The 25,000-nt window shown below is 43.5% G+C and overlaps 2 protein-coding genes across 6 annotated transcripts in view; both read left to right on the top strand.

Moving 5' to 3' along the window:
• The window catches only part of pdlim5b (PDZ and LIM domain 5b), an 80,423-nt gene extending 58,435 nt beyond the window's left edge, over positions 1-21,988 (top strand). For both annotated transcript variants that reach the window (XM_048234254.1, XM_048234253.1), the window contains 7 exons: positions 2,774-2,804; positions 6,923-7,047; positions 11,127-11,319; positions 15,520-15,700; positions 18,703-18,823; positions 19,808-19,923; positions 20,417-21,988. In XM_048234254.1, coding sequence (XP_048090211.1) covers positions 2,774-2,804; positions 6,923-7,047; positions 11,127-11,319; positions 15,520-15,700; positions 18,703-18,823; positions 19,808-19,923; positions 20,417-20,506 — 857 coding nt within the window. In that variant the 3' untranslated portion in view covers positions 20,507-21,988. The remainder of the gene's footprint in view (positions 1-2,773; positions 2,805-6,922; positions 7,048-11,126; positions 11,320-15,519; positions 15,701-18,702; positions 18,824-19,807; positions 19,924-20,416) is intronic.
• A 427-nt stretch (positions 21,989-22,415) lies between these two features.
• LOC125288587 (bone morphogenetic protein receptor type-1B-like) overlaps positions 22,416-25,000 on the top strand; it is a 75,240-nt gene continuing 72,655 nt past the window's right edge. For 2 of the 4 annotated variants that reach the window (XM_048235064.1, XM_048235060.1), the window contains exon 1: positions 22,416-22,546. The gene's annotated coding sequence lies outside the window, so the exon portion shown is untranslated. The remainder of the gene's footprint in view (positions 22,547-25,000) is intronic. The other 2 variants (XM_048235065.1, XM_048235061.1) reach the window with 1 other exon arrangement.

Raw genomic sequence — 25,000 nt, 5'->3', positions numbered from 1 at the left:
GCACCCGGTGTAGCCGGACAGTCCGAGGGGCCGCCCTCTCCTCACTCAGCTCCTTAGTCTCCCCTGCACAATTATAGCGCCTCTCCTAAATAAATCATCTCACCCCCTGAATCACATCGCCTCAGAGAGCGCAGTGACACACGTGGTCATCTTTTGGCCAGACAGGTTCTGGCGCTGGGAGGACAAGCGGTTTGTCTCATGATGTGAAAAGCTTGTGCATCAGTTTAAACTCATCAGTCATGATGAGAGAGAGAGAGAGAGAGAGAGAAAAAAACGAGTGTGTGTGCGCAGTATGCTAGCTCCACAAGTAGAGGGGTTCATCCAGGCTTCATGACGGAACACACACACAGGCTGCCAGAGACTAATGCAGGGACTGATTCATCCACAGACACGTCGGGCACATGGCGTTCTTGTAAAGGATGGCATGATACTCGGGCACAATGCCAGGCTATAGACGACAACCCTGTGTGCCTGCCTTGTCAACACTCGTGTGGCACCAAGCTTAGAGTGCCACTCTGCCCCTAAGCCCTGGCAGCTCTACTGGGTATATGCGACAAGGGGGATGCCCTGTGGCTCATTTGTGTTGGAGTATGCGAATAACGATTGACATTCGCTAGTGTTCACTGAGTCCACTGGTCGTACCTGCCAACAATCCTGTTTTTTTTGTCTGGGATTCTCCCTTACTTTAAGGGGTCATACCCAGGCACCCTACCATTTTATTTATTTATTTTTATTTCTCCTGGGAAACCAGGAAGTCTGTAAATCCCAACTAGGCATATACACCCCCACTTCCCCCCGGACAAATCTCCCGTGTTTTAAAAGGCTAAATGTGGGCAGATAGGCCACTGGTGCTGAGGTTGGCTCAGATGGTCCAGCGGTTATTCTAGGCTTTGCTACAGGTAGAATAATAGGGTGTAGGTGCAACGTGCAGCTGCCCAGGCAACGTGCCCGAGGCCTGCAGATTTATGCAGCTGGACGTGAGTGTGTTTGCACAGCTGGGCTGGACGGGGGATGCTGCCTGGTAGGTTAGCAACCTCAGAATGTTCCCCCCACCTACACACACACACACACACACACACACACACACACACACACACACTACCCCATCCAGACACATACGTATGCACCGGCAAATAGCTTGGACGTGTATATGTGCTTACTCAGATAGATATCCACACACACACACACACACACACACACACACACACACACACACACACACACACACACAGATGAACCTTATTTAACTTGGGCTAAAGAAAGTACCACATGACAGAAGAAGGAGCGTGCTGTGGTGTGGTGACTGCGTTACGTTTCTCAGAAACGCTGCTGGTGTAACCTGATCTCTACTGGTCAGCACGATTCGATCACGACCGTGATTAAGTGATCTGTAGTCTCAAACCATCTAATCATCTCAGCTATCTATTTTTATAAACTTTGCAAATCCAATGTACATACTCTTTTAGCCACTTAGCTACATGTTAGCAGCAATGATTAAAAATCTGATAAGGTCATTTGGGTCAACACACTACACTGTTTACTGTACTACAGGAGGTACAGTAGAAGTACTGTTTACAGTATGATAGAACAGAAAAAGTTTTACAGTATTGCTTTCAGTAAACAACAAAATATCCATGAAACACACAAGAGCATTCAGAACAAAAAAACAACAGCAAAAAGCCCAGATAAAGGGGGGGGGGGACTAAAAAAAGCACAAAATTACTGCATCTAATCTCTGCGATCTTAAGGATCTTCAGGGTTAGGCCACATGTTTTCATCAACATCGCATTGATTACATGGTCAATGATAGTGGCACCGCGGTTCATCACTTGCAACCTTTGGAATGCCACCACCACGCATTCTTACACCTCTACCTTGCCCTCTCTTTGGGCCTGCTCTTTTCCCTGGCTCTGCTCCTCTCCCTGGCCCTGCATCTCTCACTGCATCTCTCACTGGGCCTGCTCTTCTCCCTGGGCCCCTTGCTCTTACTCTTCCTCATCCAGACATTACAGTGTTTGTCTTTTTCTGTTTCTGTTTCTAAAAACATCACTTCTCAAAGTCCTCTTTTTACTGTGTACGTGTCAATGTAATAGAAAAAAATAACCCCTGCCACTGAGTCTAAGCCAGACTGGAATCAGCTATGGTTGGGCCTAATTTACCCAACATAAATCAATTGTGTGTCAATTATTTAATTGTTTGTTTATTATCAGCTGAGATATATTGTTTTGAACTAATATCATTGCAGAAGCAGAGGTTTTTTATACTGTATCTAAAGTTTGGAATATTGTTTTGCTATTGTGGGGATGTTGTGTGTTAACATTCGTTAAATACTGCAAAAACAATCCATAATTTTGTTGGGAGGTATAGCTTGTCTGTGAAGAAAATGTAAGCATTGTGGAAATGTGTTCACTGACTGCATATCGTGTAAAAACGACATGAAATGTGTGAATGGTATGGCCACAAAAGACCGATGCTGTGCCAACTGTATTTAGAGTTTTGAAAATGTGACAACTGGTTGGACAAACGCTTGTTAGCGACTGAAAAAAACTGTAATAATGAAATGGTTTATTAACCAGTGCTCACTGCTAAAACCTTAAAAGCACACACTTTCTGTACACAGTTGAAAGCATCAGTAAAAAAAAAAAAATCTTACGGTTTATTCACTACTTGCCATTTCCAATGTATGGAGGAACTTAGTCACTTATCTCTCTTTTCTCTCTCTCTCTCTCTCTCTTCTCTCTCTCTCTTTCTGCTCTCTCTCTTGTCTCCTCAGATCAAGCTCCGGAGAACAGCTCTGCAAAGAAGTAAGTGGCTGGATGGTGGTGGTCTGTCTGCACAGGCTCTGGTGCTGTGGTCGTGTTGTTCACTCCACACGCATGTGAGCGTGACTGGTGCCCGAGTGTTGTCGTTACTGTTGCTAGGCATGTTGCCGTGCGGGCTCCGCTAACACGGTCTCTGTCACGCTCCCAGTGGCTGGGGTTTTTCCTGGGCCGTGAGTCCAGTTTCCGGTGTGGTTCGGAGACTTCCATGGGGTAGGGCGGGCCGCCACATCTGAGGGGCCCGCAGGAGTGGCCTGATGATAGGCCTGACCAGCAGCCAGGCTGGGCCCACCTGGAAGAGGGAGATGCTCTAATTTCCTGGAGTTTGCCCTCAAAAGCCAGTTTGTGTGCACAAATAGGCTGGCGTGAAATTTCTGTGGGCTAATCATGTGGGATTATGGGAGATTGAGTTTTTCCAGGAAAACACAACCAAGTTTTGCCGCCCGAGATGTGTGGGATTGTCTGCCGAAAGGCAGATTAGCGAGACAAGCGGTTGGCTCTGGGAGAAAGGGCCTGTGTTTGGAAACGCTGGCCTCATAATTCAAACCAGCACCATCATTTTCTGCATGGCCCGTTTGAGTGTAATGACGGCTAACCCCAAAAAACATTTTGGATACATGTCACAGACCTCATGTTTATCCGTTGTGTTTGGTGTACGCATGTGGATGCGTGTCAGACTCTGCATGCTAGCGTGTTTTTGCATGTGTGCACTTGTGACCAGCCTTGCTTTTTTTCTCTTTCAATATGGTTCAAGTGGTTCCTCTGGTCTAATGACTTTCTTCTTTATTTCTTCGCTGCTGACCCTTCCCTCTGTCCTGTCCTGTCCTCTCCTTGTTCCTCGTGCCGCTGTCCTCCTCTCACGCTCCGTCTGCGCGGTTGCCAGGGTGACCAAAGTGGACCCGGCGGTGGTGGGGCCCATGTACAACAAGCTCCGCGACTGGCACCATGGGGTCTCAGCCAGAGTGCTCAACGTGCAGTAATTTAGGACCCGTGTGGGTGTGTGTGTTTGTTTGTTGGTGTGCAGTGGTATGAGACTTTGTATGCGTGTGTGTCTCCGACTGTGTATGCATATGTTCATTTTTGTGTGTGTATTTATGTACACATACATACACACATAAAAATGACACACATGTGCATGTATTCGTGTATGTGTGTGTGTGCTTGTGTGCGTGCGTACATCTGTGCATATGTTCATTTGTGTGTGTTTGTGTGTGTGTGTGTGTGTGTGTGTGTGTGTGTGTGTGTGTGTGTGTGTGTGTGTGTGTGAGTGTGAGTGCTGCACACTGCGTGCGTCATTCTTAAATTCAAAAAAAAAAAGTGGCTAATGATTTACAGTATGCCTGGGAAATGAATATTAAATTAGTGCCCAGAGGGACAAATGTGTGAATGCAGTCAAGAGCCAGTGATGAGCTCTGTGTCTGTTTAAGTGCTCTGTCCCACGAGTGAGTGTGCTTCTTCTGAGAAAACTTTTATTTCCCCCTGGAGTCTTTCACACTGTTCACTGTGATTAGAAATGTGTTTTAATTTCTCCCCTCTGTCCTCTGAGAGAGTTAAATAGAATTCCTGATTTGCTATGTCCTTCTTTCTCTTTTTTTCCCCTCAGGTGCACTAGCATATAGTTTGATAGTTTGTTAAACTGCTGGATTTTGTCAATAAAGTGCCTCTGATTTCTCTGGTCTATTGCTTTGCCTCTTCTCTCTCTTCCTGGTGTCTGCGTAGCATGGCTCCTTCTTCTGCAAGCGTTGCAAAAATGATGTTATTTCACATGTGGCCACGCCCTTTTGTCTCTCAGTGAAGTTTAGATTTTGAATCCCAAAACCTGTTCAGGTCAGTCAGCCCTGTAACTAGGCAATTGAATAAAGTAAGCACAAAGCTATTTATTATGTGCTATTGATTTTCTAACTCAAGAGCTGCAATGTCTCATGAAGAAAAGTTTGTGGGGCATTGTCTGAGACTTTAAACACTATAATATATAAGTATATATACTTATATATTATAGTGTTTAAAGTTATTTATTATGTGCTATTGATTTTCTAACTCAAGAGCTGCAATGTCTCATGAAGAAAAGTTTGTGGGGCATTGTCTGAGAGACTTTAAACACTATAATATATAATGTGTTTAAACACTATAATGCATAATGTGTTTAAGCTCCAGTCAAAGCCTCTGTACACAGCAGTGCAGGTGGTTCGCTGAGTCAGTCATAATTAGCGTGGGAATGGAACGGGCTTTTTCTCTTCAGATCAGGTCTCATAATGATCCTGACTGATGGCGCCACCTTGTGTCTAATTCAGGTCTTTGCACTTGGTTGGTAGAGTAAAGGCATGATTGCAGTCAATGAGTGAGAACACAGACAAGTGAGAACTGGACATCACATTCATTGATATTTATGCTTGGAGTTACAGGTCATATCCAGTGAATGGTTAAACCAGGTTCACAGATTTATGTAGCGTTTTGTTCTGGCTTCCATTAAAAATGTACGGCCAGAACCTTCAGAATTCAAAAGTGAGTGCCAACACACACAGTTTCTCTGCCTCAGTGTCTGCCTGAACATCTGCTAATCCCAACATGGCTAGGACCGTGATGCCTCCTGTGTCTGTTGGGTTGGTATTACTGACCATGAGATTGCTCTACAACACATGATTTATCCTGTTAAGCGGTGTGGGGTGATTGGTCTATAACACCTGATTTATCCTGTTCCTCATTGTGGGATGACTGATGATAAAGTGCAGCCTTTAGGTTTTATTCAGGCTAACCCCAACTCAACTTTTAGCACATTCATGCAGTATCAGTTCATTCTTTCAGAAGTCTTTCATAGTGCAACATCACTGCAGGCTAATGATTTGGTGAGGAAAGGCCGTGGGCTTCTGTGGTGGCTAAGTGCGACAGAAGTTAGCTGGAAATGCTAACATCACACAGTAGCCTCAGGACTAAGTTGTCGCACTAAAGTGCATTCGGAAGCAAATAAAGTGGTTGTTTTAATGAACTTTTAATCTCCTAAACGAACTTTTCTGCATTTAATGAACTGAGTTCTAGTTTCTTAACAAGTTTAGCATTAGAGGCGCCATGTTAATTAATCCTCTTTAGCCCAATTCTCTTGTAGATCTTGCCATTTGTGGCAAAAATAATATGTGCTCATTAAATTCCCATCCCTCTGTCTGTGGCACTCTGTAATTAGTTTTTTTATTCAGTTGCTGAGTTGAGTCCTGAGTTATTGTGCTACCAGCAGTAGAGTCACTTATGATGAGGCCTATCCATGGTGTGAACTCTCGGCACATCTCCCACACAGCTTCAGTCATGGAGAAAAAAAAATGATCCTTTACCACAAAGCCAGCACAATGTCTTCAAATATAACAGTGCTTACGTAGGCGTTCTAATGAAGTTTTAGACTTCATCTAGGCTAAAGGTAAACATGAGACAAGATAGATAAGATGGGTTTGAAAAAGACTGTATACTGGATGTGCACTTGTGATATAAAAGTTCCTACAGTAAGTTCTGATGTTCTTGAAAGATTCAGCGGCCGACCCCTGGCTGAGGGGCGTGTGGATGAGAAGACCAGTCCAGGTCGGAGCAGCATGCAGGTCGGACATTAGGAATCAGTTATTGGGGGGTTAGAAGTGACTAAACATGGCCCTACCTCAGTTTTAGTTTTGGCATCACCCTGAGGTTCAACACTACAAAAAGGCATGGAAACATGCAACCTTCATAATATATCTGGTAACAGATTGTGTCCAGTATGGTAGGAATGTAATGAGCTCTAGATTGTGTAATTTTTTATTTGACCAACATTCTAATCTGTTCCCTGTTCAATTTTAAATATTATGTTGTTTTGTATTTGTGTGTCGCTTTGGACAAAGGTGTCTGCCAAATCCATAACCATAACCATAACCATAATTGTCAGTTTAGCACATATTAGTATTGCTAATATTATCTATATTAGAGTCTAAAGAAAATGCATTTGTACAGTATCTACACTATTTTGTGGACTTCTTCCAAATCAATTGGATGATGTTCTACAGTACAGCCATTTTTTCTTTCCTTTCCTTTTCTCTTCTCTTCTCTTCTTTTCATCGTCTCTTTAACCCTTCTCTTTTTTCTCTCCTCAGTGAAGTGGTCGAAGATATTCACTCCAGTGCTCCCCTGAAATCCAAAGTGTCCTCTGGAGGCCCTCGCCATGGTAACGGAGTGGCCCCACCTGCCTCCAAGCCCTGGCAGTCCAGCAGCACAGCAGGTTAGAACCCAGAACGCCTAGAAGCTTCTAGAACTCGTTCAGTACGCGCAGACCCTTTATGCCCTCTACATACACAGACAAATGATCAAGTCATGCTGATGAAGTGAGATCCATATCTTCTCTTGTCAGACAGGTTAGGAGGTCTGGAGTCACTCATTCAAGGTTTTATTTTGACGGAGCTGTGTGAGGTCACCCTGTTAGACGTTTAATTCCAGATTCTCCTCGGTCGGTAGGGGTAAACAAAGTGTGAAATTGCTTTGTAACATGCAAGATTCTCACTCTCTCTTCTCTGGCACCAGTGATAAAATGCCAGCATCTCTTGGGATCAGATTAGACTGAGGTGCAGTTCAGCAAATATCCAACAGGTGTCACTGCATGCTTTCCAAAGACAGCAGTTTGCACAGCAGTTGAGATGTGCATGAAAGCCTTTCCTGCCCCTGAAGTTGTGACCTTTGGGTAACACATTTCAAAGGACAAATACTTTTGTGTGGAAATCTCATGTGAAATAATTTCATAGCGCATTGTGAATTTCGAGATTTAAACATGTGAAGTGTATAACAGGCATGATAGTAGTTTTGTAACCATGGATGTAGTTTTCATATAGCTTCTCAATTATAACAGTAATTTTTGAGTAATCAATTGTTGGTGTGCAATGCTTTGCGATTCTAAAGCAAAATGTGCCCCCAAGCCATGTAACAACCATACATGCAGAAGCCCTGTAGATCCCGTAGGTCAGAGGTCACGGATGTGGAGACAGGCTTCCTGGGGTTGGCATGAGAAGATTTGTGGGGAGAATCTGCCTAATTAGAGTCTGTCAGTGGATATTCAGTGGAGTGCTTCCAGACTCTGTGGCCGGGGATGGTCACCCATAATGGAGGAAAATTACTGTCCCTTTTCACACACCCAGACAGACCTCAGAAAGCTGAGCTGAGCTAGCTCACCCTGTACTGGACATGTGGGACCCATGTCATGCAAATGATCCCCGCAGCAGCAAACCTCACATTTGGACTTAAGTAGCTTCCTGAAAAACAAAACGTTTTTTTATTTTTTCCCTTAAATATGGGTACTGGGTTGTTGGGCTACCAGAACATAGACTCTCACCATGTTGCATTAGCAGTCATCAGGCACATCACTTCTTAAGATTCCTGACTTAAATTGTATTGGCAGCATTGCCTTAGAAAAATATATGCTGCCTCTTTATCTGTAACACATTTAAAAGGACAAATACTTTTGGGTGCCTAGTTACACTGCAAAAACTGCTTATCTAACAAAATCTAACCAAGTGTTATTAATCTTATATCAAGATAAAAAAAACTAGTTGGTATTGTTTTCAGTATAAAGAGACTTACCTAGCGCTTTTTTGTGAAATCATTTGACTTAATTTAAAAGAAATTTGACTTATTTTAAGACATCTCATCTTGAAAACAAACAAATTTGTCTGCCAGTCGTTAAGCAAATTTGTCCTAAAACAAGCAAATTTGTCTGCCAGTGCTTGAGCAAATTTGTCTTGATAAGACTCCTTAAAATAAGTTAAAGTCTTCTTAAATTAAGTCAAAATGATCTTTGAGAGGGCTAGGTAAGTCTTTTTCATACTAAAAACAATACCAAATAGATTTTTTAATCTTAATATAAGATCAATAACACTTGGTTAGAATTCATTTTTTGCAGTGTAGTAGTATGGATAGTTAACTCTGTAACATATTTAGCTTGACGGCGGGTCTGGATTTCTGAAGTTAGTTAGTAGTATGGATAGCTGTGTAGTTACGTAATGCTATAACATCTTTAGCATGACATGGGGTCTGGATTTCTGTAGTTAGTTAGTAGTATGGATAGCTGTGTACTTACTGTAACTAATAGATAGATAGATAGACAGATAGATAGATAGATAGATAGATACTTTATTGATCCCCAAGGGGAAATTCAAATTCTTGATCCTGATCTAATTAATTGTAATGATGCAGCTATGAAGTATGTGTTGATTGAGGTACCATGTGTTGAGGTATTTGAATATGACTCAAAAACTTCTCAATAACACTTAGGGAAAAGCAGATGAGCCAAGAGGATGAGTGCCTAAGTAGGCAAGTTGTGTTAACTCAGAGAGGTAGACAAGAGATAAAGCCTGTGTACTTACATGCATATAAGCATACTCAAAGGATCCAGCTGTTGTGTCTGTTTGCCAGACTGTAGATGAAAGTAGAGATGAATCATAATTCATCTCCATCTTCTAATCTGCTCCGTCTTACAATAACGGGCAGTTAATCAAACGACTCTTGAGTCCCTCCATGACGGCCCAGCTGGAAGTTTTTGGATAGAAGTTTAATGAGTTGGATTAGTGAACTTCCCTACCGAAGGGAGCAGTCCTGTGGATGCGGATGAGAGGAGAGTGTTGCTAAGGAGTGTTGATGCAGGTGTTGGAAGGGAGAGTGCTGGATTCAGCACAGACATGGCTATCTGGCGGCAAAGACTTAAGAGTCGGATCTGAAGAAGCTGCTGAATGGGCTGGTGCAATGCCTCTCACAAGAAGGAGAAATGTGTGGGCCCTTCAATGGAAAAAATCACTTCAGTCAGCATCTAAACAGACAGACAGACAGACAGACACAAACAGGCAAACACACACACACACACACACACATCTTTATTCCAGCTGAGCTTCCCTGGCCTCTGGCGGTGTCAGAAGAGACATCCCCCAGATGTTAATCAGATGGAGATAAGACTTTTGCTGCACCACACTGTGCCATTCATTCCTTTCCTCCTTTCTCGCTCTCCATCTGGTTCACTCTCCCCGCTGTGCTCAGGACATTTCTGTCCTTAGAGATGTCGTCTCGTTGACTTCTTTTTCTCTGCCTTGTTCTAGACTATCTCCTCCTCTTCCTCCTCTTCTGTCTCCTCTCTCTCTCCTTGTTCCAAGCTCTTCTTCTTTCTCTCTTTCTCTCCTCTATCTTTCTCTCTCTTCTTCTTTCAGTCCCACATTCCCATTTGTTCTTGTCCTCTGCACCCCCCCCCCCCCCACACACACACACACACACCCACACACCCATGAGGAAGCTGAGGGGACACCCTCGATCCCTGACCCCCCTGAAAGTCCCATCTTTGATTCTGCCCCCCCCCCCCCACACACACACACACACACACACATGCACACACACACTCCCCTCTCTCAAAAAAAACCTCTCTATTTCCCCTCTTCAGGGACTTGACCTTTGACCCCCCCCTGTCTCTGTACCGGAGGGGTAAAAGAAGGACAGAATTGTCCCAGCATTCCTATCCTGGCGTTCCGGAGCCAGGGGTTATTATTCCAGGTGCCTCCTCCTGCGCTAGGAGAGTGTGGGCTTCGGAAGAGAAAAGCAATCCCTTTGTTTTTGTGGTGTGTGTGTGTGTGTGTGTGTGTGTGTGTGTGTGTGTGTGTGTGTGTGTGTGTGTGTGTGTGTGTGTGTGTGGCGGGTGGTGTGGATGTTCCATTCACAGATGGACAGATGGGACAGACTGACAGAAAGAAGCTGGAGGGTTTCTCAGGGCATATCCAGCACAAAGTTCTGTTTCTCTAACTCTTAAACACACACACACACACACACACACACACACACACACACACACACACATACACACACACACACAAACACACACACACACACACACACACACACACACACACACACACACACACACACACACACACAAACAGACACAAACACACACACACACATGCACACACATGCGCACACACACACACACACACACACACACACACTGGTATAGGTGAAATCAAGCTCTTGGGGAAAGGTAGTCCTATTCTGCTGTCTGCTGGTCCATGGGATTTGGTAATGCATTTACAACGTGTGTGAATCTTGAGTTGAGTTCTACTTGTGTACTTTTACTCCTCATAAAGGAAGATGCATTCCTCTGAGGAACGGCCTGTGCTAGTGTGTGTCTCTATGTTTGTTTGTTTTGTGTGTATGTGTGTGTGGGTGCAAGCGAGCATGTGTGTGTATGGGTGTGTATGGGTGTGTGTGTGTGTGTGTGTGTGTGTGTGTGTCTGGCACTAAACTTTCTAATTCTCCTACTATCTCTCCTACTCTCAGGTCTGCCCAAAGCAGGCGTCCAGCCGTCGTTCGGTCGTGTGAGTGGCGGTGGCGGCAGCGTTCCCAAGCCTGCTCCGGCTCGCCCCGCCCCCCAGCCCCACCCCATGGACCAGGACTCCCTGGTGCAGCGCGCCGAGCATGTGGCAGCTGGAACCCGCACACCCATGTGTGCCGCCTGCAACGTGGTCATCAGGTGCGATACGATACAAAATATATCATACAAATATACAGTATATGTGTGCCGCCTACAACGTGGTACTCAGGTGTGATACGATACGAAATTTATCGTACAAATATATATGTGTGTCGCCTATTAGGAGATCATCAGGTGCGATATGATAAGAAATTTAGCGTACAAATGTAGAAATGATTTCAGAGTACAATACAAAATAAATAAAAACAGCACAGTAGTAAAATCAAGAATGGCAAGCTACATATGACAGATAAAAAAAGAAAGTATCTATCTATCTATCTATCTAAACACATATAGACATAAACAGTACAACACAAGCTGTGTCAATCACAACAGTAAGTTGCCCATAACAGACTGTGTCATCACAGCAATCCCCCGCTCATGTACCCACCCGTTGGTAAAGCATGGAACACACACTGTAACTGTACCTGGCACACCACACGCAGGGTCCGATGCAGAATAGGACTCTAATGACCCTCCATTAACCCATTTACTCCTAAAATGCCTGCTAAAAACGCCTATAGAATCCTATGGCATTCTAGACTAAATAACCTTATTTCCTGAGGGTTTTCTGAAAACATACTAAAAATTGTCAACGTCTACCAAAATTTAATATCTAAGCCTCTGTAGCACCTAGAAACATGAAATAAAAAGCATGCTGCACTACGCAGCATCCAGCGGGAGGGTCAATGTTGCGTCATGCAGCATCCAGCACAAATGGGTTAAGGACTGGGGCTGGCCCAAGGCTTTTCCCCGGTCTCACAGTAAAGTCCGGTGCATGGCCTCAGTGTGCTGTTTCCATATGGAGCTGTGACATCAGGGACATTAGCTAACAATGCTAGAAACGTCTAAACAGTGCTTATTAACGACACCGCGAGCATACGTCAAATTTATTACAAGGATATTTAAATTCATACCATTGTAAGAAGCTGTATCTTTAATTCTTTTGCAATGTTTTTATATACTATAGATTGTTTTTCTTTACAAAAATAAGCAAAGTCACTTAAGTTGCAAGGCAACCCTTAACAAATGCTGCCAGTCTGTTTTTAAGTTTCTCCAGTTTTATTGTTACGTCGTATTCCATTCCAAAAGTCCTCGGTTCAGCGTATGGCCCGCAGCCTTGGTCCGGTCTCAATCATGCAAATAGAAAAAGTCCATGGCTTTACCCCAGACACCGGGGTTTTACAGAAAGGGCCATAATGGACTACAGTATGGACCCTTTCAAGAGAGTTCCATTATCAGCATCATAGTTGGCCCCACAAGACTTCCTTTTTAACATTCCATATGTTATCTTAATGCAGAGGAAGTAGATTGGGACCCAAATAGAATGTTCAAGCATTGTTTTTGTTTTTATTGTTGAAAGGGTCTATATGCTACAAAAGGCTCTGTAACCAGCACATATATTTCCGAAGGAGCATCAGTGTAACAGAATCTTCTCTTATATTCTGCTCCTTTCGTGTTCACTTGGACACTGAATATCTGAGTTTATGCCCAACAGAGCAACTCTTTATTCAACTTTGACACATAAATGCGTCAGTGTCTGAAAGTGCTCATTTACTAGGTGCAAACAGATACACTAAAACAATAGCTGTTATAACGTAGGTGACGGTCCATCGGAAATGTATGAGCTGTTCATGTTTTGGTTGCACAACAGACCCAGTTCAGCACATTGACTTTTACTGAACAAAAAAGTTTTTTTTAAATAGGGGTGTATATATATTTGTATATTATACACTTGATCACATATATAACACACTGCTATCATGATAGACCAGGGGTGGGCAAACTGCGGTCCGTGGGCCGGATCCGGCCCGCCGAGCATTTCATTTGGTTATCAGGCTGTTTTTTTTCCCTGCGAGACGATGTTGGTTAGCTTTACTGCAAAATGCTTTTCACTCTCCTCAGAGAACATTTACAATGTCAATGTCAAAACATCATGTTAAATAGAGATGATAGGCCTACTCTTAGTTATCTCATTTGCAGCAGATCTAACTTGAACTGCCCGCCGGCCAATTTTCAAAACCCAATGTGGCCCTTGAGCCAAAAAGTTTGCCCACCCCTGTGTTAGTCAAACATACTCCAGTGTAAACACATGCACTCTACATTATAAAATGAAATTGAATTGAAGGAATGGCCAATATGCCTGAAAGTGTGTTACTGTAGGTGTCCTCCTTGTCTGCTAGAACAGTGTTTGGAGAAATACACTGTATTTCTAGTTATCTATTCTTTGTTCACACGTTTGACTTCCTCTGGTTGTCTGCTGTGGAGCCTTCCACCTCCACTGTGCTATGATGAGCTGATTCCAGTAGAGCTGCATGGTCACTGTTGCCCAGTCGCTTCTGGCTCATTAGTCCAGCCTGACGGACGCTTCAGCCACCGGCCACAGGGGGCCGGCCCTCTGTAATTTTTTTTTTTTTTTTTAGAATTTTTTTTATTATTCATTTCTGTGAGTCATCATGATTAGGTACCAGGAAGTACATCAAATAAGGTAAAAAAAGGCCGGCCCTCCGTCATTAGTCCAGCCTGACGGACACTTCAGCCACCGGCCACAGGGCCGGCCCTCTGTAATTAAAGTTCACTTTCATCTGCTCTTGCCCCTCAGCCCTTCTGCAGCCCTCAGAGCCACAGACTGTTGTCTCTCTCTCTCTCTTTCTTTCTTTCACATTTTATTTCTCTCCTGCTTTTCCTTCTCTATTTTGCTCTCCCTTGCTCCCTTTTTTTTCTGTATCGCTATCATTTCTCTCTCTTTCCCTTTCTTTTCATCTCTGTCAACTTCTCTGTTTCTCTCTCTCTCTCTCTCTCTCTCTCTCTCTCTCTCCATCCCTCAGAGTCACCCTCTGGGCTGGGGTGTGTAACCGACACCAGCCCCACACAATGGCCGCGGCCCCCTGGCTGACTCCCTGAGATGGCCTCTCCATCTCGTTGTCATCCTAGCTGGACGTGGCCCGCAGACGATCCCCCTGTCTGAGTGCTTTTTGTTTCCCCCCTCAGCTAATCAGGCCATTTGTACCTCTCCTCTCCCCAGAACACATTTCATCAGTCTAGCTTAGGAGGGGGCGTACCGTCGCGTAATTTTGCTTAACTTCCGTTTTTTTTTTTTTTTTTTGGTCAATTTGCTCCTGATAAAGACGAACACGATAGACAAATGGATCACACGATAAGCATACAGCATGTCACCTCTACAGCCCTGCACAAGCCCACTGCACTGACACTGAACATGTCTGTCACATTCAGCCACACACCATTTGAGAGGAGTGCTGCTGGGGTGGGAGACTGGGTGTCCCTCTGGTGCTCTTCTGTTCAGGGATCCAAAACGTTGGAAACTGTTTTAAAGAAAATCTGAGGCACTCACAAAGGTTGGATAATTAAAAAGGCTTTAATTTCGCTTGGCCATTCGGTTAAAACATGCCCACGCGTTTCTGCATCACAGCCTTCATCAGAGCAAGTCTTTTTGCCTCAGATTTTCTTTAAAATACTTTTCATGTCTGTGTCATATGGTTGGTTCCAGAATCCAGATGTGACCCTGGTGGGGAAGTCTGTATCTCCTAGGTTCATAGTTGCACTCCAACTTCTGAAGATAGGTTACACGATATGGGCCTGTATTTTCTTTGGAATGGAATAAACAACTGCATTTATAACCTTAGCTTACAAGAAAATCTCCAAAAATATTTGGCTAGAGTTTAATGTCACAATTTAAGTTTCATTTTACTGCTTGGAAATCAGAAATGAATGAAAGGCCTCCAGACCCATTCCTAATCTCAACTGGTGGTGCCACTGATGGTGTCAGCCAGACTAGGGTAGGGGTATTGGGCAGCTCTTACTCATGTCAGCCAGACTAGGGGTATTGGGCAGCTCTTACTCATGTCAGCCAGACTAGGGGTATTGGGCAGCTCTTACACATTGGCAGTCATTGCAACTGGATATACTGTAATACTGTTGAGTACTGTGGAGTGTTGCACACTAGTACTGTCTAGTACTGTATGTTCCATGAAATATGTTATGGTTGGGTGCTACACATCAGTGATGGTTAGTGAGGTTCCCCCTTCACTGTAAAGCTCTTTGGGTGTCTTGATAAATCCCTAAATAAAATAAGTTGTTAAAATAAGAAATAAGTAAATAAGTTGTTGTTGTTGTTGTTGTTGTTGTGTGTATCAGTGTGTCACTCAACGTTTCTGTGTTGCTGTCCACTTCCCTGCCCAGGGGTCCGTTCCTGGTCGCAATGGGGAAGGCGTGGCACCCCGAGGAGTTCAACTGCGCCCACTGCCGCGCCTCGCTGGTGGAGGTGGGCTTCGTGGAGGAGCGGGGCAATGTGTACTGCGAGCACTGCTACGAGGAGTTCCTGGCCCCCACCTGCGCTCGCTGCCAGGGGAAAGTGCTCGGGGTGAGTACCCCTGGCCTCTGGAGCAGCACTCACAACACTACAGGCTTACACCAGATAAATCCCACCACTAGGAGTCTGTCTGTCTGTCTCTCTCTCTCATACACACACACACACACACACACAAGTGTGTGAACACAGAATATGCACAGTGTTGTTTCGGCTGTTTCATCATCTCAAGATCTTTTGTTATTGTTGTAATCTCAGCGCATTTAAAGGCCTGTTGCTGTAATCTCAGCGCATTTAAAGGCCTGTTGCTGTAATTTCAGCGTATTTTAAAGGCCTATTGTTGTAATCACAGCGTATTTTAAAGGCCTATTGTTGTAATCTCAGCGTATTTAAAGGCCTATTGCGTGTCTGTATTTTCTGCTGTACTCATAGCAGCGCAGCATGCCGGGGCGATCTGTAGATAAGCACTGTAGGCCAGAGGTCAAGGATCAGTGTGAGTGAGGGCGTTCTGAGGGCATGTTAGGATCACACGGGAAACGCAGGAATGCCTGGACGCCAGTCTTCCTCCTCTGCTCATGATTCCTTTCATCCTCACTTTCTTTTTTTCATACACTCCTTCTTCTCATTCTTGGGCCCTCTTAATCTCTTGTTTTTAGTTTTCTCTCTCTGTCTTTCTCTCTCTCTCTCTCTCTATTCGTCTCTGCCTCTTTGTTTCTCTCTTTCTCTCTGTTTCTCCCATTTTCTCACTCCCTCTTAATATCTTTCTTTCTCTCTCTCTCTTACTCTCTCTCTCTCTCTCTCTGTCTCTCCTCTAATCTGGATCAGAGTGGTTCATGATCTCACTGTGCTCTCTGAAGTGTCTTGGATAGCACCGGCCCTCTTCTCTGGTGTTAGCTCCACTTCACAGAACTGCTGTCAGACGTCTTAAGATGCAGTAAAGGTCAGGTGTGTGTGTGTGTGTTAGAGAGAGAGAGAGAGAGAGACAGAGAGAGAGAGATTGAGAGAAGCCACTGATTCATGCAGGGAAGGGTCCACTAATGACTGCATATAGGAGCTGGGATACGCTGGGGTATGCAGCCTGGGACAAAGTCCTGGTGCCTCTCAGGGGGATCAAAAGGGGGATCTGGTTCAAAGCTGTCTGGAAGATCCCGTTCAGAACGTCAAACCATGCCGGGGTCAGCACATGGAAGTCATCCCGAGCTCTGAGCGTTTTCCCGCAAGCTGTCTCGGGGAAGGCAAAAATGTTTTAATACAAACACAGAACCGAAGAAGACATGAAACAACATGAGTAATCTCAAATTCATGAAAGCATAGAGTAACCCTGAAGCCAAGCCAAGACTGTCTTGCTTTTAAAAACACAGAAACTGTCACAGTATTGGTATACAGGGTCAGAAATGATAGTTCTCCCTGTGTAAAGGGCCGTTAACAAGAACAAAATGATAACTATAATGATAACTGCAAAAATTATCGTTCTAGCTAATATGAATGACGATGTCCACATAAACTAACGATAACAACATAAAGAAGGATATTCTTGAAGATCACTTACAGAGTGATTTTGAGAACGATAAAAAGCTGACAGCCAATCAGAACCCATGAAATTTTAGCCATCACATTCATCAAAACGGGAGAGACTTTCCTTATCGTTGTATGCTTTTTTCGATATCGTTATAGTTCTCTTTATAGTTCTCAATCCTGGTGTGAACGGCCTTTAGTGTGTGATAGTTCTCCCTGTGATAGTGTGTGATAGTTCTCCCTGTGGTAGTGTGTGCTAGTCCCCATTCACACTTGGTATTAGGATCGGATCTGGTCCATTTCACATCTCTAATGGCAGATGTGTACGCACTCAGATCTGATCAGAGTTCCGGTTACACAACCCACATTGGTAGATGGTTCAGATTGCATTTGGCTGGATAGTGAAAATAACATATATAATATATAATAATAATAATTAGTGGAGAATAGTGGATATAATATAAATGGACATGCATCCTGGGCCACATTTGAGGTTGCCTGCTAAATTGATATCCTCTGTATAACATGCACCAATGCTTCATATTAGGCTAAAGTCACACACTAAAAAAGCTTGCTTTCTTAATATAAAATGAATAATATCCATAATGAAAAAATCAGACACGATATAGCCCTGTGGTGTGTAGGCTATTGATTAAACCACCTTTACCTCACATACATTTACAGTAATTAAATCAATTACCTCACAGCCTCTTAACTCTCAACCAACAAGGAACGATAAGAAAAACATTCATTTGCAATCGGTAGGATCTTCCATCCAAGAATAATCTGCAAGGACATTTTGTGTGTTACCAACCGTTACAAGCTAGCTTGTCGGAAGGGTTTAAATATCGCTCAAAATATAGGTTGCATTTTGGCGAGGGAGAATATCGTATTAGAACACTCACATATTCATGGCTTAGGGACGTAGCCCTTCAATAAACTGAAAGCATAACAAAACAAGGTGAAGTGCAACACGTTCAAATAGCCTGGCTATACCTGATTCAAAATACTTACCTGAGCTTACCAAACACATCTGGTCGTTGCAATTGAAAAATATGCACTGTTGCTCTTGAGCAGGGAAGTAAGATCTGAGAGACTGACTCACCTATGAGATCTGAATTTAATGCCAGGTGTGTGTACACAACTGCTTAAAGGTGTTCAGTGGCCAAGATCAGATCCTATCTACCAGGTGTGAATGGGGCCATAGTTCTCCCCTCTAACTGTGTAAAGACAACTTGGTCAACAACTTCTCACAGCTCTTGCAGAACATAAAGAAGTGTGTAACGTTATCTGATTGATGTAAAACCACACAGGAAAGAAGGTCACCCAAATGTAGTCTCATGTGAGGCCATCGTTGCTTTTCTTGTGTGGTGTGTGCAATGTATTTGATGTAGCTAGGAATAGACATGTGACAAGACTCATGAAACCAGGGCAGAGACAAACAGGACATGTTGCACTGCAAGCAGAGTGGTGCAGTGGTGCAGTGGTGATGTTGGTGTGTGTGTGTGTATGTGTGTGTGTGTGTGTGTGTGTTGTGGCAGGAAGTGATCAACGCGCTGAAGCAGACATGGCACGTGTCTTGCTTCCTGTGCACGTCCTGCCAGCAGCCCATCCGCAACAACACCTTTCACCTGGAGGACGGACAGCCTTACTGCGAGAAAGGTGAGGGGTATAAGGAGAGGTATAAAACTCTTTTTATTAAATTTAACAAACTGTTTTAAAATGGACAACAACTTTTCACAATTCAGAATGTCCCCCACACACCAAACCTTTTAACTTGGCCCTTTTAAAGAACACAGCCTAACACACAGAATAAGGTCCCAGAACAGTGAAGATTGCATTCAGCATCTTCACAGTGTGTGTGTAGGTTTGATGGACAGCTCATTACAAAAAAGGTGCTCCCATTTGGTGCTTTAGACTTAGAATACACTACATAAGCATACTACTTATGTGACAATGAATACATGCAAATGTGTCCAGTCTGTAGACCAGCATTAGACCACTCATGCCAAAGTGCTGCAAAGCTCCAGTACACTTCTTACAGCCAAACCCCCACGCGCTCCCAGAGCTTCACTCACAGATCATCCCCTCGCTTCACACAGAACTACCTGCCTCATTCATACTTCATTGAAGTCCCGCATGCCTGATCCTGCATTCTGTGTCCCTGCAGAGGGGTGTGTGTGTGTGTGTGTGTGCACGTCTGCGTCTGTGTGTGACTGTGACTGTGTGTGTGTCTGTGTGTGTTTCTATGTGTGTGTGTGTGTGTGTGTGTGTGTGTGTGTGTGTGTGTGTGTGTGTGTGTGTGTGTGTGTGTGTGTGTGTGTGTGATCTGTGTGTGTGTGTGTGCGTCTGTGTGTGCTTGTGACTGTGTGTGTGTCTGTGTGTGCACCTGTGTGTGTGTGTGTGTCTCTGTCTGTCTGTCTGTGTGTGTGTACATGTGTCTCTGTGTGTACATGTGTCTCTGTGTGTGTGCGTCTGTGTGTGCCTGTGACTGTGTTTGTCTGTGTGTGCATCTGTGTGTGTGTGTGTGTGTGTGTGTGTGTGTGTGTGTGTGTGTGTGTGTGTGTGTGTGTGTGTGTGTGTGTGTGTGTGGGCCCGAGGGGGCATATTGCTCTGCCTACTCATCCTGTATTCTGTGTGCTGCAGATTACTATGAGCTCTTTGGGACGAGCTGCCATGGCTGTGACTTCCCCATCGAGGCAGGAGACAAGTTCCTGGAGGCTCTGGGCTTCACTTGGCACGACACCTGCTTTGTGTGCGCGGTACGTCAGCACTGGGAACAGGAGAGACAAGGAGTGTGTGTGTGTGTGTCTGTGTGTGTGTGTGAGAGAGAGAGAGAGAGAAAGAGAGAGAAAAAGAGAGAGAGAGAGAGAGAGAGAGAGAGAGAGAGAGAGAGAGAGAGAGAGAGAGAGAGAGAAAGTGCAACGTATGATTTATGTATATTTCTGAAGCCTCGATGGAATTGGCATCAGGAATTAAGAAATTTGACAGTAGTACCTGAGATACTTTTGTTTGTCTGTGTATCACAATATGAAAGATGCATTCATAACACAGGTGTCATGAGACAGTGTTATGTTTTGGTTGAGTGGTTCATATCTCTTATAAAAAAGGAGAAACGCTTGAGCTTGGCTCGAGCTTTGGCACAAACAGCTTTTCTCATTTTTTATTCAACATTCCCCCCCACACACACACACACACACACACACAAACACACACACACTCATGTCATGTTTGTGTGTCTGGTTGGTTTCACAGGTCTGCCAGACAAGCCTGGAGGGCCAGGCGTTCTTCTCCAAGAAGGACAAGCCCTTGTGCAAGAAACATGCCCACACTGTCAAAATCTAAACCCAGCGTGTGCCCGCAGGAGAAGAAGCCGGGGATGCACACAGAAAACAAACAAACAAATAATCAAACAAACAAACATAAAACAGATGGCCTATTCCACAATCTGTTGATATTCTTCATTTGTGAAAGACTGTTTAAGTGTACATGTTGATAGGTATCGCTAAGATGTTGAGGTGTTTGGTGTGGGGGAACTGATGCTTCTAATTTCATGTATTTCCTTCATGGACATTGTGCTGAATGGGCACAAAGTGACCACGACACTCAGGTGCCATGATTTAACTCTAGACAGAACGATTCTCTTCTATCACTGAATTCAAAATCTGAGGATTCCAAAGTAGAATCAACAAGTAGATCGCGGCATGTGTGCTCCAAAAAAATTAGACCAGTCTTCTAAAACTACGCTACGCAAATGGATCTGTTCCAGTTGCAGACCCTGTGTAGCCCGGGCTTAAGAATTTATCAAACCATAGTTATCAAGGGCCAACACAGCTGCCTTCATGCACTGTTGTGCTAGGTAAAGTATTTCAATGTGTTCATTAAGCTGGTCTCTAAGCTAATTGTAGACGAATTAAATAGGAAGAAACTCATTAACCACAGCCTTAGTTTAATGGTCTGTGTGCAGTTACAAGACTATGTATTCTAAGTAAAAATAGATAGATTTCTAATGGACTCTCTGATAGTCTGTTGGGTAGCTTATAGCTCTATGGTGATGTTGTCCACTTACGAAACTCAGCAAAGAGTCAATTAACAGTTTGATCTACGTAAAGTCTATCAGGGAAACAAGCAGTGGAACCTGTTTAGGGTCGAAGGTCACACACTTCTTTTCCCTATAAAGTGTGACCATTCAACTCCCACATGTCTCTCTCCTCTTCTGTTGCTGAGGTACACCTCAGTTTTATTTAACCTGCTCTATTTATTTTAGTGGAAGGGAAGATTTAGGGGTTCTTAGAGCTTTGCACAATTTCACTGCACTGATGGTCCATGTAGTTTAGGGGCAGTGATGTTTTTTTTTTTATAAAATATTTGTTTTTATATGTTTAAATGATATTGTTTTACGTCATTGCAAAGTACGTCTTTCTTGTACCCTGCAATGTTGAGTTAAAGTTAAATGTAATTGTGTTAAATTGATGCCAACATTGTGCCTTAGTGCCTCCAAGTAAATCTTTGGAGCATTTTTCTCTTTAAGCAGTTAACATTGTAACAGTTAACATTAACAATATGTTGCTAAAGAAGATTTGCTGTTAACGTACATTTTGCCTTTTTACCTATTTAAAATGGAAATATTGAGATGAATTTGGGAGATATGCTTCTAAAAGGTATGCTAATTGTAAAAAAACATGGGTTTGATTGTATTATGTTTGTTGTCAGTCACTTTGTGGATGTCTAAAAGTTGCCATGTCTATCAGTTTTTCACAGCCATTGTCAGTATGTTTTCCTAGTGGAAAAACCTCTAATAAAGAGTATTGATCTGGGACATACCTACTCATGGCTGACTGATTCCTCTTAATTTTCCAACTTTGCAAACAAATGCAACGTTACTGTAATTGTGTTAGCTAGAATTTAGTTTAGTTTGTGTAGGCTATGATAACAAAACCAGGTGCAGACAGATATGATGATCTATTCAGACGCAGTGAAATATTGATGGCCTAATGTGTAGATGGAGACACATATGCGCTATATTTGTTTCCCCCTTGCATTTCTCCAGACTATTTCCATTCTCTACACTAAACAGTCACCAGTCAGGATTTACTTGGACATTCTAATTTCCAACCCAGGTGTAAAGAGACGGGGAGATGTCGCAGTGTAGCCTACCTGAAGCAGAGTGCATTACCTTATGATGGCGATGGTCGGAGCTGTTCTCTCCCAAAGCAAGGCATCGAAGAGTGAAAGAGGCAAGACTTGGAGGAAAGGTTGACCTGAGAAAACGTCAGACTCAAGACAAACAGCCTTGCGTAAATTGTTGAGGAGTTTTAGGTATAGAATAAAGGGAAAACAAGACATTGTAACGGAATTTGACGACTTCTGTTGACTTTGGGAAAGGTGAGTAACACGTTAAATGCAACCTACGTGTGACTTGCGCGGAGTTTGAGACACTCCGAGTTCAGGATCAGCGGAGTGTAACTGCTGTCTGGAGGCAATAGTCTAAAACGATCTGATGTGTTTTACTTAAATAGATCGCCTACTGATTTTTTTATTGCGAATTAATATGTCTTAGCGGGTATGGAGCAATACTCCATAGCAATCATGAATAGGCTTTTTGTACCAACTCCACTTACAATCAAACCAGTGGTTATCGCGTTTCTCTGAACACAGTATCAAAACGAGTGAAATGCAATTATTTATCCACTTTGTGTTATCTTTAACAATGAGTGTTGTTCGGTGTTCTAGGCAGCGGTTATCTGAACATTTAAGCAGCCTGCCCACCTCTATTTTTTTTTAATCACGGGGCGCGATTAGGCAGGGTGGCTTTGTCAATTTGCCACGCTGATGCTGCGATGAGCTTTCATCTCGAGGTAACTTTGAAAAGAAAAATGTCAACTTCTGTTTTGATACAAATTGGGAGTTTTTTCACATTTTCACATTTTCACATCTGAGGCAGCATCTCGTGTAACCTGAAGTTGCATTAATATGGGACGAGTAATGATCTGATTAGGAAATAGAATTTTGATTACAGTAATCACATTAATCTTTGCTCAGCTAGGCTACACAAAAGTCTATAGTCCTATACAAACCATTGTCGAATGCAATGCGTAGTTTTCTTTGTACCATTTGAGTTCTCAAGATTCAGCTTAAACTTTTCAAATGAACAGTTCTTGCTGGCCCCTTTTTAGGGTTCTTAGGCCATCACAGTGAGATTGGTGGAAGGATTGATTGTATCGATAGGTGGCCTGCCAGTTTGAGAGAATAGCCTGGAATAGTTGGTTGAGGACCATACAGTCAGCTATTTATTCTCAACCAACCCTTTCAGCAAAAGAAAGTTTCGGTTGTGTTCGCAGCCTTTTACATTTTGTGGAACCCTTATTTCCAGTGAATGGAGGCTACTCTGGACTATCGTGGCTCCCACACTTCGGTCCAGGCATCTCTGGCCTCGCTGTCAGTGCCGTAACTATCAGCAGCTGTGAGTCAGACTGGGTTACAGCGTGACCTGTCTGAGGCTGTGCGATGATAGAGATGTTTATGCCGATGTCCTGCCGTTACCCTACCGCTGCATAAACACCGGTCCTGACAGTTTTACATTATTGGGTAATATTATTCTACTGATAACTATTGATGAGCAATGAACAATGTGCGAAAAACCCTCAAATGTTAATGGGCCGGGCTTGGTGGAAGTGTTTTCAGCAGGCTGAAATTCAGTTGAGATGATGTAGTATAGCCTAGTATCTTAAAGTGTGTGTGTGTGTGTGTGTGTGTGTGTGTGTGTGTACAAGCATGCAGCAAGCAAGGCATGGTAGGTCTGTTGGACAGAGGGTGATTGTTGAGATTGAGTGTGGCTGTGAATACTGGCTTCAGAGGTAGTATTTTATGGAGTGTGGAGATTGTATTTAGAGTAGACCTACTGTCTTAAAGGTGAATACATAATGTATGGTGTGTGTGTGTGTGTGTGTGTGTGTGTTTTAAGAAGTGGCTTGACAGTCTGTGTATAATAAGAGAGTGTGTGTTTTAATGTGGCTAAAGAGTATGTGTTTGACAAGTGTGTGCTGGCCAGTGGTCATTACAATTGTTTTGTGTGGTTGACCAGACAGATCATTATAGTCTTAGCTTTAAAACCTGCAATTATTTGTTTGAAAGGCCAGCGGCCTACTGTAAGCCAGGCCTACTGCTCATGCAATCATATTACAGTGTGTTACGGATCCAACAGCTGGACACAACTCTGCACTCTGCAATGCGTTCACTTCTAGTGGAGAGTGTCTGCTACACATGGGTGATCCGCTGACATCACAACCCTGTGTGGACTCTCATGATCTCTCACCAGCATGGGCACACACACACACACACACACACACACACACACACACACACACACACACACACACACACACACACACACACACACAGAAATGTGCCATTACCCATTGAGAGCCTTGCTGATCAGATCAGTACTTTGTGCAGTAGAAGTCTCACTTTTTGTCTATTTGTCAAGTAGTCACTGGTCACAGAGTTGTTTCAAGTTTTCAAGTTGTTCAAATTTTAGTTTTTCTCTTTAAGTTCTGAGTTATGCGTCGGTAGAAGCCATAACAGGAGAAGATGAGATGGCTGCTAAGTATGAGTGAAAATGGACACTACTGTGAATTATACAACATGAAGAGCCTGCACAAACAAAGTGGCATGGCAGGGGTTTATTGCTCACTTGACCCTAGTAGGCCTCTAGATTGTATAGGGGAGATCCAGTATCACCAGAGGGTTGGCCTTTCTCTAGAAATGTGAGCACAAATCTTGTGTGATGGCCACAAATCCATTTCATTGCAAGGAAATCAAGTCCTCGTTCGTCTCAGG

This window comes from Alosa alosa, chromosome 23 (assembly GCF_017589495.1).
Source record: "Alosa alosa isolate M-15738 ecotype Scorff River chromosome 23, AALO_Geno_1.1, whole genome shotgun sequence".
Classification (NCBI taxonomy): Eukaryota; Metazoa; Chordata; class Actinopteri; order Clupeiformes; family Clupeidae; genus Alosa; species Alosa alosa.
Note: the sequence above shows the minus strand (reverse complement) of the source record. Positions and strands in the feature narration are given on the sequence as shown.